The sequence below is a fragment of the Oncorhynchus tshawytscha genome, unplaced genomic scaffold (genome assembly GCF_018296145.1).
Source record: "Oncorhynchus tshawytscha isolate Ot180627B unplaced genomic scaffold, Otsh_v2.0 Un_scaffold_17_pilon_pilon, whole genome shotgun sequence".
In the NCBI taxonomy this organism is placed as follows: domain Eukaryota; kingdom Metazoa; phylum Chordata; class Actinopteri; order Salmoniformes; family Salmonidae; genus Oncorhynchus; species Oncorhynchus tshawytscha.
Genome location: NW_024609830.1, coordinates 1,747,501 through 1,766,380, shown reverse-complemented (window position 1 = coordinate 1,766,380; position 18,880 = coordinate 1,747,501). Strand labels below are relative to the sequence as shown.

The 18,880-nt window shown below is 44.6% G+C and overlaps 1 protein-coding gene across 4 annotated transcripts in view; it reads left to right on the top strand.

Annotated features, from left to right (window-relative positions):
• The first annotated feature begins 2,413 nt into the window (after positions 1-2,413).
• The window catches only part of LOC121846136 (ephrin-A4-like), a 95,382-nt gene continuing 78,915 nt past the window's right edge, over positions 2,414-18,880 (top strand). For 3 of the 4 annotated variants that reach the window (XM_042319302.1, XM_042319301.1, XM_042319300.1), the window contains exon 1: positions 2,414-2,999. In XM_042319302.1, coding sequence (XP_042175236.1) covers positions 2,878-2,999 — 122 coding nt within the window. In that variant the 5' untranslated portion in view covers positions 2,414-2,877. The remainder of the gene's footprint in view (positions 3,000-18,880) is intronic. The other variant, XM_042319299.1, reaches the window with a different exon arrangement.

Here is an 18,880-nt window from a genome sequence, read left to right as displayed (position 1 = left end):
AGGACATGCTGGTTTGGAGTGACGATCAGTACAGTTAAATGAAATAATGAAGATTAGACTCTTTGGAGTGACGATCAGTACAGTTAAATGCAGGACATGCTGGTTTGGAGTGACGATCAGTACAGTTAAATGAAATAATGAAGATTAGACTCTTTGGAGTGACGATTAGTACAGTTAAATGAAATAATGAAGATTAGACTCTTTGGAGTGACGATCAGTACAGTTAAATGCAGGACATGCTGGTTTGGAGTGACGATCAGTACAGTTAAATGCAGGACATGCTGGTTTGGAGTGACGATCAGTACAGTTAAATGCAGGACATGCTGGTTTGGAGTGACGATTAGTACAGTTAAATGGAATAATGAAGATTAGACTCTTTGGAGTGACGATCAGTACAGTTAAATGGAATAATGAAGATTAGACTCTTTGGAGTGACAATCAGTACAGTTAAATGAAATAATGAAGATTAGACTCTTTGGAGTGACGATCAGTACAGTTAAATGAAATAATGAAGATTAGACTCTTTGGAGTGACGATCAGTACAGTTACATGAAATAATGAAGATTAGACTCTTTGGAGTGACGATCAGTACAGTTAAATGAAATAATGAAGATTAGACTCTTTGGAGTGACGATCAGTACAGTTAAATTAAATAATGAAGATTAGACTCTTTGGAGTGACGATTAGTACAGTTAAATGAAATAATGAAGATTAGACTCTTTGGAGTGACGATCAGTACAGTTAAATGAAATAATGAAGATTAGACTCTTTGGAGTGACGATCAGTACAGTTAAATGCAGGACATGCTGGTTTGGAGTGACGATCAGTACAGTTAAATGCAGGACATGCTGGTTTGGAGTGAAGATCAGTACAGTTAAATGAAATAATGAAGATTAGACTCTTTGGAGTGACGATCAGTACAGTTAAATGCAGGACATGCTGGTTTGGAGTGACGATCAGTACAGTTAAATGCAGGACATGCTGGTTTGGAGTGACGATCAGTACAGTTAAATGCAGGACATGCTGGTTTGGAGTGACGATCAGTACAGTTAAATGCAGGACATGCTGGTTTGGAGTGACGATCAGTACAGTTAAATGCAGGACATGCTGGTTTGGAGTGACGATCAGTACAGTTAAATGCAGGACATGCTGGTTTGGAGTGACGATCAGTACAGTTAAATGCAGGACATGCTGGTTTGGAGTGACGATCAGTACAGTTAAATGCAGGACATGCTGGCATGGTGACTCTGTAAAACCTTAAAAAGGGGACCTTATATAAATGATAAATGATTTCATCTCGATTCTATGTTTGTTTATGTTTGTAGACTATCTTTATCATTTCTGCAACTGTGTCATTTTGTCATCATAAAGAATAACCTCAGACATACACCGGAGTTTGGAATTTAAAATCTATTCAATTATTTCAAACATAGTGTGAGCCAATCCTCCATCTCCACGGCCATCCTCTGTCATCCTCTCTCAGCCCCTCAGACATTGGTCAGCCCCTCCATCTCCTCTTGACAGGCTCGTTGACTCCGCCCTCTCACCTGGATAGCACACCACACCCCCTTAGGTGCATGTGCAAAGAGCGTGGATTGGTCTGTGTCGGCACATGGTTCTGTGTGACTAATTTAGTAGTCAGAATGGATCACTATTGAATTAAATATCTCCATTTGTAGCGTACTATAAAATAATTCAATGTGGGGATTGAACTCGGTCATAATAAACTATTTTTAAAGGCCAAAACGGCCATCTGAAAACATTTTTTGGCCCGTTCTGACGATCATCATTTACATAGTCTTTCTAGGGAAGACCTGGGCCCATATTCACAAAGCATCTAATATCAGTTTGAACTTTTAGTGATATGGACAGATCCTAGATCAGTACTTCTACTCTGAGATACTTTGTGGATAGGGGCACAGGGTTTTTGGCACCGCTAGGTTGCTTAGCACTAGCCAACCAGCAGAGCTCATGACTTCATGCTCCAGACCGGACATGGGGGCCTGGGGTAGACTCCCACCTGTGCCAACTGAAGTACTGTAAGTCTTTTGGCAGGAATGCCAGGTGGCATAGGTCTATTCGTTTTCTTTCATATTGTTCTTTGTCTTGTCAGTCTTTTTTCTAAATATTTTGGCAACCATCATTTTGTACCACCTATATTTTAATAAAACTTCAGCATCATTTTGCACTTTCTTTGCCTTCTGCTGTCCAGACTCTTAAGGGAAGAAGAGGAGAGGAAGACATTTGATGCACCACACCCTCATCTCACACAAGTCGGCGCACCTCACACCTCTAAAAAACTATGGAATGTTGACACCGCCCATGCGTTCCACTGATTGGTTTAAAGTTTCCTGGGTCCCTCCCTCGCCCATGGCCCTCTCGCCGGTGCTCCTCCCAACACAAATCACAGCGCTCCAGACAGGACCCATTGACACCTATCAACTCTAATTCGGAAAACGCTGCTATTTTAACCTAGCATACTCATAGTTCAGCAGGTGATTATCAACAACTTGCAAGTTAACTTTAGGCATATACTCGGTAAGTTAGTGTACTTTTAAAAGTGTATTTTTGACATAAGGAAACAAGTTGTGCTGCAGCAGAATAAAGGAGGCTATCCTTTTCAGTATCAGGCAGCAACTTTACCAAACTATCTGACTTCCTTGTGTTTCCACATAGGATGTACCCCGAAAGGAAAGTATTTTGGTGAATTAGTTTGAGAACGTTTGAACGGGAATATTGCGTCAATAAAGGTGATTCTACTCTGCGTTAACCGGGGCCACTAGTCTACCTGTCACGGAATTCTTTCAACCAACCACTCCCACCCCGGTTCCCTCGTGCTGTCTTTCCGTGGGTCGCCTGCCTCGCCCGCTAACCGTGATGGCGTGCGGTTGGAGTCCGGGAGCTGTCACGGTTTGGAGAACTACCGTTTTCCTGCTCAACATCGCGTGCGCAGCGTCGGCCAAGAGACACGTCGTCTACTGGAACTCCACCAACACTAGGTGAGCTAAGTGTTTCTAGAACAATCAGGGAATCCTCCCCGCTGCTCTGAAGCTGGAGAGAATAGTTTATGCATTGCTCATTTGGAACAAGTCCATGAACTTCACTTTCCCATTATCTCACGTTTCTGCGTGAGTAGCCCACGTCCTTTTGCATTAGCCTACTGCACAGACAGGACAACACCATAGTGTTTATACATATTAGTCCACTTTGAGTGAACTCGTAGCACATTGAGATTGGGCAACGTTCAACCTCCAACCCTGTGGTGTCCTAACTGAACGGTGTGATAGGTCTAACTATAACAGGAGTCAGGACTTCTCCTTCCTACATTCATGTCAAACATCTAACTAACAGGAGTCTGGACTTCTCCTTCCTACATTCATGTCAAACATCTAACTATAACAGGAGTCAGGACTTCTCCTTCCTACATTCATGTCAAACATCTAACTAACAGGAGTCTGGACTTCTCCTTCCTACATTCATGTCAAACATCTAACTATAACAGGAGTCAGGACTTCTCCTTCCTACATTCATGTCAAACATCTAACTATAACAGGAGTCAGGACTTCTCCTTCCTACATTCATGTCAAACATCTAACTATAACAGGAGTCAGGACTTCTCCTTCCTACATTCATGTCAAACATCCAACCCTGCTTTTACCTGTATTGACATGCTCACCTGCACGGTTATGCAAGAACTAACCTTTCATACAGTGATGGCTGCCCATGCAGGTCAACAGGCATGAGTCAAGTTGTGCTGACAGCTTCTCCAACCCACCCACATTACCCAGTCCTTTACTAATGCATAACCCACCTCTCGTCTTCCTCATACCCTGGTGAAGACAGCCTGGCTGTTGAAACATTGGTAATAAATGACTGCATCAGAGCTCCTAGAGTGCAGCACTTTTTCTTTTTAAAGAGGAAAAGCAATAGACCTAGTTTGAATGAATACTTTACAGACGTATTGTTCCCTCCTTCCTTCTGAGGTAATGATCACTGTGTTAGTTGAGGTAATGATCACTGCTCTGACATGACTGTGTTAGTTGAGGTAATGATCACTGCTCTGACATGACTGTTAGTTGAGGTAATGATCACTGCTCTGACATGACTGTGTTAGTTGAGGTAATGATCACTGCTCTGACATGACTGTGTTAGTTGAGGTAATGATCACTGCTCTGACATGACTGTTAGTTGAGGTAATGATCACTGCTCTGACATGACTGTGTTAGTTGAGGTAATGATCACTGCTCTGACATGACTGTGTTAGTTGAGGTAATGATCACTGCTCTGACATGACTGTGTTAGTTGAGGTAATGATCACTGCTCTGACATGACTGTGTTAGTTGAGGTAATGATCACTGCTCTGACATGACTGTGTTAGTTGAGGTAATGATCACTGCTCTGACATGACTGTGTTAGTTGAGGTAATGATCACTGCTCTGACATGACTGTTAGTTGAGGTAATGATCACTGCTCTGACATGACTGTGTTAGTTGAGGTAATGATCACTGCTCTGACATGACTGTGTTAGTTGAGGTAATGATCACTGCTCTGACATGACTGTTAGTTCTGTAGTGGAAATCCTTGCGTTCACTTGTCTAGCCATGTTGTGGTAGTGATTTATATGTAGGAAGCATTCAAACAGGGTCCTAGATACTGAACTATTCTGCTGACAGGTGTGTTTGACTCCAAACCACCGCCATGTGTAAGTGTTTAGTTGGTAATGGGAGTGTGCTGTGTGGTTTTGTATAGTGTGTGTAATGAGTTGATTGGGGTCAGTAGTCAGGCAGAGAGAGGTTCACCTGCAGATCCAGGTGTTACCAAGCAGCTAATTGAAGACTAGAGCTGTGGAAGCTGCACCACCTCTGGGTTTCCTATATCTTACTAACCAACTGTCCGGCCAGACAGGTAGGTAGGGGCCCCAGCAACATACAGGGCTGTGTTCGTCAATCACTGATCTGATTGGCCTGAAAGGGATACTTCAGAATTTGTACAATTTATAATGTATCTGCATCCAGTATTAAGGAGGTTGGAGGTAGTTTCACGAGCCAATGCTGAAATTAACGCTAGTTAGCAACTTAATTCAAACTGCACATAGAGACAAGTTGTATCCAGGAGTTCATCTGACTCTGGGGAAGTAGATAAAGGGCCTCATTAGGCTTGGGCGGTATACCATGTATACTGGGGTATTTGGAAATAGTTTTTTTAATACCGTTGAAACTATTTCTTTCTTAAGTTTTTCAATACATTTATTTATAGCTAATAAAGCAGATCGCTTTCTTCATTTCACCGTTCTTCATTATTTCCCATTATAAAGGTTACCGTAGTTCCCCAGAACAGTTGAGCCAGGTGTTTGTTAACAGCCCAACAGGAGAAAGCGGGAGCAGGTGTATCCAGTTGTCTATTGACAGGCGTTGTGTTTTATATTGAAAGTCAAGTGTTTTTCTGCTTCCAAAGAGTGATCAGGGGCGAGCAAGTATTGTTTTCCTTCGCAAAAAATGTATTGGTGCAACACATTTGTCAGGAGTGCAACGCTATTCGGCTGGCAGCCGCACAAGGAAATTAGCTTTCAATGATAAAGTGAGGTTGTTTTTTTTAAACAATTCATGGCCATCACATTTCTAATGTCTATCATAGAAAGAATGTAGCCAGCAACATTTGCTCATGTTTTGTTTAAAGTTAATCTTTCATTGTACCAGAAAGTAGGCTACCGGAGAAAAGCAGCTAAGTCTGAATGCTGTCTGCTGATAGAAGGCCTGTTTGAATTCCCATCCGAGTGGAGGAGTGCAATTAGAATAAGAATCATTTTAGATCTGCGTTCATAAAATGCTGCAAGATATTATTTTATGCATTTGATCTTTTTGCTTTTGTGAAAAACGCAGAAAACACAACCCCTAAGTTGAACTTCCTAGTTATCTAAGTAAGTGGCTTAATTAAGGAGGAGACGGGGCATCATTCGCTTGTAAATGTCCAAACTCACCAACAATTATATTTGTTAGCGCTTACCAATATATGTATATCCTGATGACCTGGATTTCCTGTCTTTGCATATATTTAGCTAACAGCTTCCATGGAAATTAGCTATTACTTGTGCTAATTTTGTCAGTATTCTGGTAATAGACGCCCAATGGGCTTTTTTCCCTTTTGTGGCGCCCCCTTGTGTACTTAGCCGGTAATAGCGTAAATCCCTGGATGAGAGAAGGACGCAATGACAATATGAAAATCTGGATACCGCCCAAACCTAGGCCTCATTGCCAAAATTCCAAAGTATCCCTTAAAATGAACCCAAATATTTTAACGTGGTCCAAATGTTATGAAATGCATACTTCCTCCCTTCCCTGGGGAAATCTGACCTGCATGTATGTGATTGGATGACTGAATGTATGGTTGCCATCCTACTGTTTTCACCAATTAAATATTAATTCCTCAAGGAATGAAGGAAGAGTTTTAAACTATTTGGAACGGGGCCCTGGAATTGTGAACCACCTAAAATTGCTTGGGAAACACCGCTGCACCTCTCTCTCTCTCAGGGGAAGCTGGAAGGGTCACACTCTGTGGCAAGGAAAACACTTTCTGCTGCACCACCACCCAATCAGAAACCCATCAGTGTGTCTGTGATACTGCACCCAGAACAGGGTCCCCAGGGGCCAGAGTGTGTGTGTTGTGGCTCTCATGCACCTCCCTCTTCTCCCTCCTCCTTCTCTCCCCTGCCCTCTCCTCTCTCTCTGTCCAGAGCAGGATATTGGCTGTGTGATTAGTTTAGGTTCAGCCATTTTCCCTGAGCTGCTGTTGAGAAGCTATAGGCCGTCCCAAGGCCCATAAACCTGGCCAAGCGACCACTGCCTCAATCTACCTCTGTCTCTGCAATATACCACACCACAGACCACCACACACCACACCACGCTCTCTTAACCACATATCTAGGATCAGCTCACCCTCCCCAAACCCAATCCTTAACCATTAAGGCTGAACAATATAACCGATATCAGTGTCTAGTGGCGTCATCCTACTGCAGTGAGGGTCTAGTGGAGGACTGAGAGGGGCGACAGCTGACATTTAACATTAACACCAGGCTCCTACAGTCACAACACACAGCAGGCTGCTGTTAATATAGATGATTTAGGACCCTGGCTTGTCACCTTTTCCCATAGAAATCTGGATTTATAGTTTTAATGAACTAGAAGCAGTGATGTGTGAACAGGGGTTTATAAAGTCAGCCATCTAGTTAAAATGGCTGGAACAAAGACTATAGCCTGGCTGCTGTAATGTATTACTGCTGCACAATTAGCTAGCAGACTCATGTACTGCACTTTATAAAACACTCATTAATATATATTAATAAACTAATTTACATAGTATGTCTTACTAATAAATGAGTATTTTGACATGAACAATTATAAACATGTATCATTTTAAGCATTACACACATTTATATGCAATAAGAGTAATTGCTTAGTAATTGAACGTTATAAAGAAGTGATTAAAGTTATTGAAGTGTATCTGGCTCTAGTCTAAATCAAAGATTTACAGCAGGAGAGTTAGAAATGTAGATTTGTTTTGTTGTCATTTTATATCCTGAATGATTGTTGTCTCATTGACCAGGGCTCCACATTCTCCATCTCTGTGGTACTTCCTGGTTTAAATAAAGGTCAAATAAAACAACAGTTAAAAACCGAAGTGAATTTAGTGGTGAGTGTGTAGCTACAGTATAGTATGCAGCGTTCTGTCCCAGTGTGTAGCAGGTTGGGGCTAGTTCTCTGCTGTGGATTTAGACTCCACTCATGGGATTTGGTTTACCTTGAAGAATCTGTGGCTCCAAACTAGTTTACCACGTAGGTGACCATGCATGTCTGTACATAGGCCTGGCCTCTACTCGTTCTGCCTCATGCTTGGTTCTGCCATTTTGGTTTTCATACACCAAACAGAGACAGCGATATGGAGTATCTGCTCCTTTATCCCCTGTTCTCGGTTCGCTCACCCTCTCCTCCTTTACACACGCTAACAACCTTCAGTCCTCCTCCTTTACACACCCCTCTCTGTCCTCCAGGGGCGACAGCTTACATTGAAAACTAGTAGTGTATTTGTGGTTTGAAATGTCAGACTTGATTTTCCCTTCCCTTATGAAAAATGTACAACCCCTATGAAGATGTCCATTTAATTATAATTCACATTTCCTGTTGTTGCAGGATTATTTTCCCTCAATAAGTTTGGACACTTACTGTATATGTAAGGAGTACCAGCTCACCTGTCTCTCTCTGCAGTAGAAGGTATTACATTAGTATTTATGTTGGTTTCTTTATTGAAAATGCATTTGATTCTTTTACAGCACCTCTGTAATATTTATCATGTACCTGGGTTCATGTACTGTACTGTAGACACTGAATGGAAAGCTGACAGTGTCTGTGTAATTGAGCCTAATCAGGGGAGTTCTGATTGCACCAGTAGACTTGTTTCTCTCTCATATTCCTGTGTTTCTCTTTCCTCTCTCTCCTGTGTGTGTGCCTCCGCTGTGTGCCTCCGCTGTGTGCCTCCCTCCGCTGTGTGCCTCCGCTGTGTGCCTCCGCTGTGTGCCTAGCTCAGTGATAATCTCAGTCCTCCCCTGGTAAATGATTAACATAAAGAAGCTGTGAACTATGATCAACAAGACTAAAGTGTGGTAATTACCACTCTATTCCCTGTCCTGCTAACACCATCCCTTCACCTCTCTCTCTCCCTCTCCTATCTGTGATGATGCTCATGCGTTGTGTTGATGATGCTCATGCGTGGTCTTGCCTGACGTAGTAAACATTGTGCTTTATGTTGTGTGTTTGTGTGTGTACCAGGAGGCAGTCTGACTCTGTAGTTGTGTACAAAACAATGTGTTCCAGTCATGTGTCGCAGGCTGAATCAATGTTTCTGCCCATTGTGCTGCACTAAAGTTAATTTCAGTAGAACAATGACTCTGTCAGGGTGTGTGTCCTAGTCTGTGAACTTGTTTCTTGGGTGCATGTGTTCAGGGTTGTGTGCGTTTCCGTCACCAGAGCAGGGCTGAGATACAACCCATTACGGGAAAGACCAACACTCAGTCACAGGACTCCGTCACAGGAAGTCTCTCCTTGAAGCTTTCAAAACAGGACACATTCTCTTAAAACAGAGACATTTCATAAAGGGTTATTTTCTAGGTTTTCCTTTTCCAATAAAGTAGCGAGATACTGTAGCACATGGCAGACAAAATGGTTTGTTTTTCAACAAGCAAGGACCTTTCTCCCTGCATGTGAACTTCCTCCTACTGAGAACTGATAATGAAAGGCCTAACTGGGAGGACCAACCCCATGTCTCAGACAGTGATATAAGGGAAAGGCCTAAAGGCCTAACTGGGAGTACCAACCCCATGTCTCAGACAGTGATAAGGAAAGGCCTAACTGGGAGGACCAACCCCCCATGTCTCAGACAGTGATAAGGAAAGGCCTAACTGGGAGGACCAACCCCAGGTCTCAGACAGTGATAAGGAAAGGCCTAACTGGGAGGACCAACCCCAGGTCTCAGACAGTGATAAGGAAAGGCCTCTCAACTGGGAAAGGACCAGGACCCCAGGTCTCAGACAGTGATAAGGAAAGGCCTAACTGGGAGGACCAACCCCAGGTCTCAGACAGTGATAAGGAAAGGCCTAACTGGGAGGACCAACCCCATGTCTCAGACAGTGATAAGGAAAGGCCTAACTGGGAGGACCAACCCCAGGTCTCAGACAGTGATAAGGAAAGGCCTAACTGGGAGGACCAACCCCAGGTCTCAGACAGTGATAAGGAAAGGCCTAACTGGGAGGACCAACCCCAGGTCTCAGACAGTGATAAGGAAAGGCCTAACTGGGAGGACCAACCCCAGACCAACCCCAGGTCTCAGACAGTGATAAGGAAAGGCCTAACTGGGAGGACCAACCCCAGGTCTCAGACAGTGATAAGGAAAGGCCTAACTGGGAGGACCAACCCCAGGTCTCAGACAGTGATAAGGAAAGGCCTAACTGGGAGGACCAACCCCAGGTCTCAGACAGTGATAAGGAAAGGCCTAACTGGGAGGACCAACCCCAGGTCTCAGACAGTGATAAGGAAAGGCCTAACTGGGAGGACCAACCCCATGTCTCAGACAGTGATAAGGAAAGGCCTAACTGGGAGGACCAACCCCAGGTCTCAGACAGTGATAAGGAAAGGCCTAACTGGGAGGACCAACCCCAGGTCTCAGACAGTGATAAGGAAAGGCCTAACTGGGAGGACCAACCCCATGTCTCAGACAGTGATAAGGAAAGGCCTAACTGGGAGAAAAACCCCAGGTCTCAGACAGTGATAAGGAAAGGCCCTAACTGGGAGGACCAACCCCAGGTCTCAGACAGTGATAAGGAAAGGCCTAACTGGGAGGACCAACCCCATGTCTCAGACAGTGATAAGGAAAGGCCTAACTGGGAGGACCAACCCCAGGTCTCAGACAGTGATAAGGAAAGGCCTAACTGGGAGGACCAACCCCAGGTCTCAGACAGTGATAAGGAAAGGCCTAACTGGGAGGACCAACCCCAGGTCTCAGACAGTGATAAGGAAAGGCCTAACTGGGAGGACCAACCCCAGGTCTCAGACAGTGATAAGGAAAGGCCTAACTGGGAGGACCAACCCCAGGTCTCAGACAGTGATAAGGAAAGGCCTAACTGGGAGGACCAACCCCAGGTCTCAGACAGTGATAAGGAAAGGCCTAACTGGGAGGACCAACCCCAGGTCTCAGACAGTGATAAGGAAAGGCCTAACTGGGAGGACCAACCCCAGGTCTCAGACAGTGATAAGGAAAGGCCTAACTCTCAGGGAGGAAAGGCCAACCCCAGGTCTCAGACAGTGATAAGGAAAGGCCTAACTGGGAGGACCAACCCCAGGTCTCAGACAGTGATAAGGAAAGGCCTAACTGGGAGGACCAACCCCAGGTCTCAGACAGTGATAAGGAAAGGCCTAACTGGGAGGACCAACCCCAGGTCTCAGACAGTGATAAGGAAAGGCCTAACTGGGAGGACCAACCCCAGGTCTCAGACAGTGATAAGGGGAAAGGCCTAACTGGGAGGACCAACCCCAGGTCTCAGACAGTGATAAGGAAAGGCCTAACTGGGGAGGACCAACCCCAGGTCTCAGACAGTCTCAACCCCAGGTCTCAGACAGTGATAAGGAAAGGCCTAACTGGGAGGACCAACCCCAGGTCTCAGACAGTGATAAGGAAAGGCCTAACTGGGAGGACCAACCCCAGGTCTCAGACAGTGATAAGGAAAGGCCTAACTGGGAGGACCAACCCCAGGTCTCAGACAGTGATAAGGAAAGGCCTAACTGGGAGGACCAACCCCAGGTCTCAGACAGTGATAAGGAAAGGCCTAACTGGGAGGACCAACCCCAGGTCTCAGACAGTGAGGTCTCAGACAGTGATAAGGAAAGGCCTAACTGGGAGGACCAACCCCAGGTCTCAGACAGTGATAAGGAAAGGCCTAACTGGGAGGACCAACCCCAGGTCTCAGACAGTGATAAGGAAAGGCCTAACTGGGAGGACCAACCCCAGGTCTCAGACAGTGATAAGGAAAGGCCTAACTGGGAGGACCAACCCCAGGTCTCAGACAGTGATAAGGAAAGGCCTAACTGGGAGGACCAACCCCAGACAGTCTCAGACAGTGATGAAGGAAAGGCCTAACTGGGAGGACCAACCCCAGGTCTCAGACAGTGATAAGGAAAGGCCTAACTGGGAGGAAACCCCAGGTCTCAGACAGTGATAAGGAAAGGCCTAACTGGGAGGACCAACCCCAGGTCTCAGACAGTGATAAGGAAAGGCCTAACTGGGAGGACCAACCCCAGGTCTCAGACAGTGATAAGGAAAGGCCTAACTGGGAGGACCAACCCCAGGTCTCAGACAGTGATAAGGAAAGGCCTAACTGGGAGGACCAACCCCATGTCTCAGACAGTGATAAGGAAAGGTGCCAAGTTCTATGAGAGAGTATAAGTATAATTTAAATTGGTTGTTTTGTTTCAACTTGTAGTTCATTTAGGTATGACAAAGTGTCAGAGGATGTTTTTTTGGAGGGAGGGTGTAGACCAGAGACTTTTATTGTACCGTGTCTGCCTGTCTGTAAACCTTACCCTACCTGGCCTCAATTTGTAAATCATTCTAACAAATTCAAATGTGAATTTTTGTATTGAATTGGAACACCGTCGAGGGGTGTGTGTGTGTGTGTGTAATCCACAGTACTGTGAGGAGCCAGCCGGCTAGAGACGGCTGTATTACCCCTCTGAATGAAAACTTATGTAAACGAGCTGCCAAACAGAAAATATAAACCTGCAGCAAGCAATTGAGGTGGATAAACACACACACTGTTGTAAATGAGTTATTTTCGGTGGAGAGGGTGAGAGAGAGGCCTTGCACTCTGTCTGTATCAGCCTCTCAGATAGTCATGGTGCTTAGTGCATTTACAGAGCGGCTAGAATAATTCTGGTCAAGGTATTTAGGAAATATCGATACCAATTTTAAATGATAGATATAGTCACTGACTCCTTGCCTTATCGCTGGACTACATATGGACCCAAACCGGCCCCAGACCTCTTTCCATATCTCGCCATTTCTCTCTGTGGACAATCATTATTGATTTTATTTAGTGCATCTAATATTGGCTGTAGAGTGAATGTCTTCGTGTCCTGAAACGGCTGTTGTCCAGGGACAGATGACGTTTGGATAGTGGGTCTGTCGGCATGGACACTCAAGTGGCCTCTGTTCGGCACAAAATGGCTGCCATGTGACTTGGAGGCTCAGGATGACGCAGACAAGCAGCAGTGTGTGGGAATCATCTTGTATGCATTAAACATCAACCAAGCAACTGGTTAACACTGTCTCAACTCCCTCTGCTTTACCACTGTATGTTCTGCTTCATCTCACACACACACACACACACACACACACACACACACACACTCATATCAGAAGCCTTGCCAAGAGGCAGCCAGGGAATTCCCTGCTATAGAAAAATTGAATTAGTATTGACCGAGGAGGATGAGGTACAGGGAGAAGCAGAGGAACCTAGATTATAGAATAGTACAGGAGCCTACAAGGCATTTGACACAAATCCTGTGTTTCACATGACAGCTGTTAGTGTGTTTTGTCCCCAGTTGTTGGGTTTGCATTGTCGTCAGGTTCATCGAAGTTGTGGAATATCTTTTGAGCTTGGAATTGCCATTTTCCTGTCTCATGAGTAAATTGGCATAGTTCATATGATTGTCAATGGTGATTGTTGTTATGACTACAGAGATTGTTTTATCAGTATTATCTGATATGCATAAATGTTTTTTTGCTCTGACCAGATTACTTTGTTTGGACAAATCCTCACCAGTATGATTGATATATTAACTAGAGGTCGACCGATTTTAATCTGAATGGCCGATTTAATTAGGGCCGATTTCAAGTTTTCATAACAATCGGAAATCTGTATTTTTGGGCGCCGATTTACGAATATTTTTTAATTTAAATGTTTTTGATTTGTATTTTTATACCTTTTATTTAACTACGCAAGTCAGTTAAGAACACATTCTTATTTTCAATGACTGTCTAGGAACTGGCAGAACGACAGATTTTCCCCTTGTCAGCTCGGGGGTTCCAATCTTGCCACCGCACAGTTAACTAGTCCAACGCTCTAACCATTGCACTCCACGAGTAGCCTGCCTGTTACGCTAATGTAGTAGAAGCAAAGGTAAATTTCTAGCTAGCATTAAACTTATCTTATGAAAAACAATCATGATCACTAGTTACAACTACTGATCCAGTTTAGCAGGCAATATTAACCAGGTGAAATTGTGTCATTTCTCTTGCGTTCATTGCGCACAGAGTCAGGGTATATGCAACAGTTTGGGCTGCCTGGCTCATTGCAAACTATTTTGCCAAAATTTTACGTAATTATGACATAACATTGAAGGTTGTACAATGTAACAAGAATATTTAGACTTAGGGATGCCACCCGTTAGATAAAATACAGAACGGTTCCATATTTCACTGAAATAATAAACGTTTTGTTTTCGAAATTATAGTTTCCAGATTCGATCATATTAATGACCAAAGGCTCGTATTTCTGTGTGTTATTATGTTATAATTAAGTTTGATTTGATAGAGCAGTCTGACTGAGCAGCAGCAGGCCCGTAGTCATTAATTCAAACAGCACTTTCGTGCGTTTTGCCAGCAGCTCTTCGCAAGCACAGCGCTGTTTATGACTTCAAGCCTATCAGCCTAATGGCTGGTGTAACCAATGTGAAATGGCTAGCTAGTTAGCTGGGTGTGCGCTAATACTGTTTCAAACGTCACTCGCTTTTAAATTTGGAGTAGTTATTCCCCTTGCACCGCAAGGTCCGTGGCTTTTGTGGAGCGATGGGTAACGATGCTTCGAGGGTGGCTGTTGTCTATGTGTTCCTGGTTCGAGCCCAGGTAGGGGCAAGGAGGGGGATGGAAGCTATACTGTTACATTGGCAATACTATAGTGCCTATAAGAACATCCAATAGTCAAAGGTACAGTGGGGCAAAAAAAAAAGTATTTAGTCAGCCACCAATTGTGCAAGTTCTTCCACTTAAAAAGATGAGAGAGGCCTGTAATTTTCATCATAGGTACACTTCAACTATGACAGACAAAATGAGGGGGAAAAAATCCAGAAAATCACATAGTAGGATTTTTAATGAATTTATTTGCAAATTATGGTGGAAAATAAGTATTTGGTCAATAACAAAAGTTTATCTCAATACTTTGTTATATACCCTTTGTTGGCAACGACAGAGGTCAAACGTTTTCTGTAAGTCTTCACAAGGTTTTCACACACTGTTGCTGGTATTTTGGACCATTCCTCCATGCAGATCTCTTCTAGAGCAGTGGTGTTTTGAGGCTGTTGCTGGGCAACACGGACTTTCAACTCCCTCCAAAGATTTTCTATGGGGTTGAGATCTGGAGACTGGCTAGGCCACTCCAGGACCTTGAAATGCTTCTTACGAAGCCACTCCTTCATTGCCCGGGCGGGGTGTTTGGGATCATTGTCATGCTGAAAGACTCAGCCATGTTTCATCTTCAATGCCCTTGCTGATGGAAGGAGGTTTTCACTCAAAATCTCACGATACATGGCCCCATTCATTCTTTCCTTTACACGGATCAGTCGTCCTGGTCCCTTTGCAGAAAAACAGCCCCAAAGCACGATGTTTCCACCCCCATGCTTCACAGTAGGTATGGTGTTCTTTGGATGCAACTCAGCATTCTTTGTCCTCCAAACACGACGAGTTGCGTTTTTAACAAAACGTTATATTTTGGTTTCATCTGACCATATGACATTCTCCCAATCTTCTTCTGGAACGTCCAAATGCTCCCTAGCAAACTTCAGACGGGCCTGGACATGTACTGGCTTAAGCAGGGGGACACGTCTGGCACTGCGGGATTTGAGTCCCTGGCGGCGTAGTGTGTTACTGATGGTAGGCTTTGTTACTTTGGTCTCAGCTCTCTGCAGGTCATTCACTACATCCCCCCGTGTGGTTCTGGGATTTTTGCTCACCGTTCTTGTGATCATTTTGACCCCACGGGGTGAAATCTTGTGTGGAGCCCCAGATCGAGGGAGATTATCAGTGGTCTTGTATGTCTTCCATTTCCTAATAATTGCTCCCACAGTTGATTTCTTCAAACCAAGCTGCTTACCTATTGCAGATTCAGTCTTCCCAGCCTGGTGCAGGTCTACAATTTTGTTTCTGGTGTCCTTTGACAGCTCTTTGGTCTTGGCCATAGTGGAGTTTGGAGTGTGACTGTTTGAGGTTGTGGACAGGTGTCTTTTATACTGATAACAAGTTCAAACGGGTGCCATTAATACAGGTAACGAGTGGAGGACAGAGGAGCCTCTTACAGGTCTGTGAGAGCCAGAAATCTTGCTTGTTTGTAGGTGACCAAATACTTATTTTCCACCATAATTTGCAAATTCATTAAAAATCCTACAATGTAATTTTCTGGATTTATTTTTCTCATTTTGTCTGTCATAGTTGAAGTGTACATATGATGAAAATTACAGGCCTCATCTTTTTAAGTGGGAGAACTTGCACAATTGGTGGCTGACTAAATACTTTTTTGCCCCACTGTATATGAAATACAAATGGTATAGAGAGAAATAGTCCTATAAATACTATATTAACTACAACCTAAAACCTCTTACCTTGGAATATTGAAGTCTCATGTTAAAAGGAACTACCAACTTTCATATGTTCTCATGTTCTGAGCAAGGAACTTAAACATGAGCTTTTTTACATGGCACACATTTTTACACGGCATTACATTACTTTCTTCTCCAACACTTTGTTTTTGCATTATTTAAACCAAATTGAACATGTTTCATTATTTATTTGAGGCTAAATTGATTTTATTGATGTTTTATATTTAGTTAAAATAAGTGTTCATTCAGTATTGTTGTAATTGTCATTATTACAAATAAAATAAAATCGTCAGATTAATCGGTATCGGCTTTTTTGGTTCTCCAATAATCGGTATCGGCGTCAAAAAATCAATCAGTCAACCTCTACTCTGTACAGTAGAGTGTAGGTCAGTGGAGAGGCAGGGTGGACTAGTGTGTTACTCTGTACCGTAGAGTGTAGGTCAGTGGAGAGGCAGGGTGGACTACTGTGTTCCTTTGTACAGTAGAGTGTAGGTCAGTGGAGAGGCAGGGTGGACTAGTGTGTTACTCTGTACAGTAGAGTGTAGGTCAGTGGAGAGGCAGGGTGGACTAGTGTGTTACTCTGTGCAGTAGTGTAGGTCAGTGGAGAGGTAGGGTGGACTAGTGTGTTACTCTGTACAGTAGTGTAGGTCAGTGGAGAGGTAGGGTGGACTAGTGTGTTACTCTGTGCAGTAGTGTAGGTCAGTGGAGAGGCAGGGTGGACTAGTGTGTTACTCTGTGCAGTAGAGTGTAGGTCAGTGGAGAGGCAGGGTGGACTAGTGTGTTACTCTGTACAGTAGAGTGGAGGTCAGTGGAGGGTAGGACTAGTGTGTTACTCTGTACAGTAGTGTAGGTCAGTGGAGAGGTAGGGTGGACTAGTGTGTTACTCTGTACAGTAGAGTGTAGGTCAGTGGAGAGGCAGGGTGGACTAGTGTGTTACTCTGTGCAGTAGTGTAGGTCAGTGGAGAGGCAGGGTGGACTACTGTGTTACTCTGTACAGTAGTGTAGGTCAGTGGAGAGGCAGGGTGGACTACTGTGTTACTCTGTACAGTAGAGTGTAGGTCAGTGGAGAGGCAGGGTGGACTAGTGTGTTACTCTGTACAGTAGAGTGTAGGTCAGTGGAGAGGCAGGGTGGACTAGTGTGTTACTCTGTACAGTAGAGTGTAGGTCAGTGGAGAGGCAGGGTGGACTAGTGTGTTACTCTGTACAGTAGAGTGTAGGTCAGTGGAGAGGCAGGGTGGACTAGTGTGTTACTCTGTACAGTAGAGTGTAGGTCAGTGGAGAGGCAGGGTGGACTAGTGTGTTACTCTGTACAGTAGAGTGTAGGTCAGTGGAGAGGCAGGGTGGACTAGTGTGTTACTCTGTACAGTAGAGTGTAGGTCAGTGGAGAGGCAGGGTGGACTAGTGTGTTACTCTGTGCAGTAGTGTAGGTCAGTGGAGAGGCAGGGTGGACTAGTGTGTTACAGTAGTGTGGAGAGTGTAGGTGTTACTCTGTGCAGTGTGTAGGTCAGTGGAGAGGCAGGGTGGACTAGTGTGTTACTCTGTACAGTAGTGTAGGTCAGTGGAGAGGTAGGGTGGACTAGTGTGTTACTCTGTACAGTAGAGTGTAGGTCAGTGGAGAGGTAGGGTGGACTAGTGTGTTACTCTGTACAGTAGTGTAGGTCAGTGGAGAGGTAGGGTGGACTAGTGTGTTACTCTGTGCAGTAGTGTAGGTCAGTGGAGAGGCAGGGTGGACTAGTGTGTTACTCTGTGCAGTAGTGTAGGTCAGTGGAGAGGTAGGGTGGACTAGTGTGCTAGTGCAGTGTGTAGGTCAGTGGAGAGGTAGGGTGGACTAGTGTGTTACTCTGTACAGTAGTGTAGGTCAGTGGAGAGGCAGGGTGGACTAGTGTGTTACTCTGTGCAGTAGTGTAGGTCAGTGGAGAGGCAGGGTGGACTAGTGTGTTACTCTGTACAGTGGTGTAGAGGGAGAGGTAGGGTGGACTAGTGTGTTACTCTGTACAGTAGTGTAGGTCAGTGGAGAGGTAGGGTGGACTAGTGTGTTACTCTGTGCAGTAGTGTAGGTCAGTGGAGAGGTAGGGTGGACTAGTGTGTTACTCTGTGCAGTAGTGTAGGTCAGTGGAGAGGCAGGGTGGACTAGTGTGTTACTCTGTACAGTAGTGTAGGTCAGTGGAGAGGCAGGGTGGACTACTGTGTTACTCTGTACAGTAGAGTGTAGGTCAGTGGAGAGGCAGGGTGGACTAGTGTGTTACTCTGTACAGTAGAGTGTAGGTCAGTGGAGAGGTAGGGTGTAGACTAGTGTGTTACTCTGTACAGTAGAGTGTAGGTCAGTGGAGAGGCAGGGTGGACTAGTGTGTTACTCTGTACAGTAGAGTGTAGGTCAGTGGAGAGGCAGGGTGGACTACTGTGTTACTCTGTACAGTAGAGTGTAGGTCAGTGGAGAGGTAGGGTGGACTACTGTGTTACTCTGTACAGTAGAGTGTAGGTCAGTGGAGAGGCAGGGTGGACTAGTGTGTTACTCTGTACAGTAGAGTGTAGGTCAGTGGAGAGGCAGGGTGGACTAGTGTGTTACTCTGTACAGTAGAGTGTAGGTCAGTGGAGAGGTAGGGTGGACTACTGTGTTACTCTGTACAGTAGAGTGTAGGTCAGTGGAGAGGCAGGGTGGACTACTGTGTTACTCTGTACAGTAGAGTGTA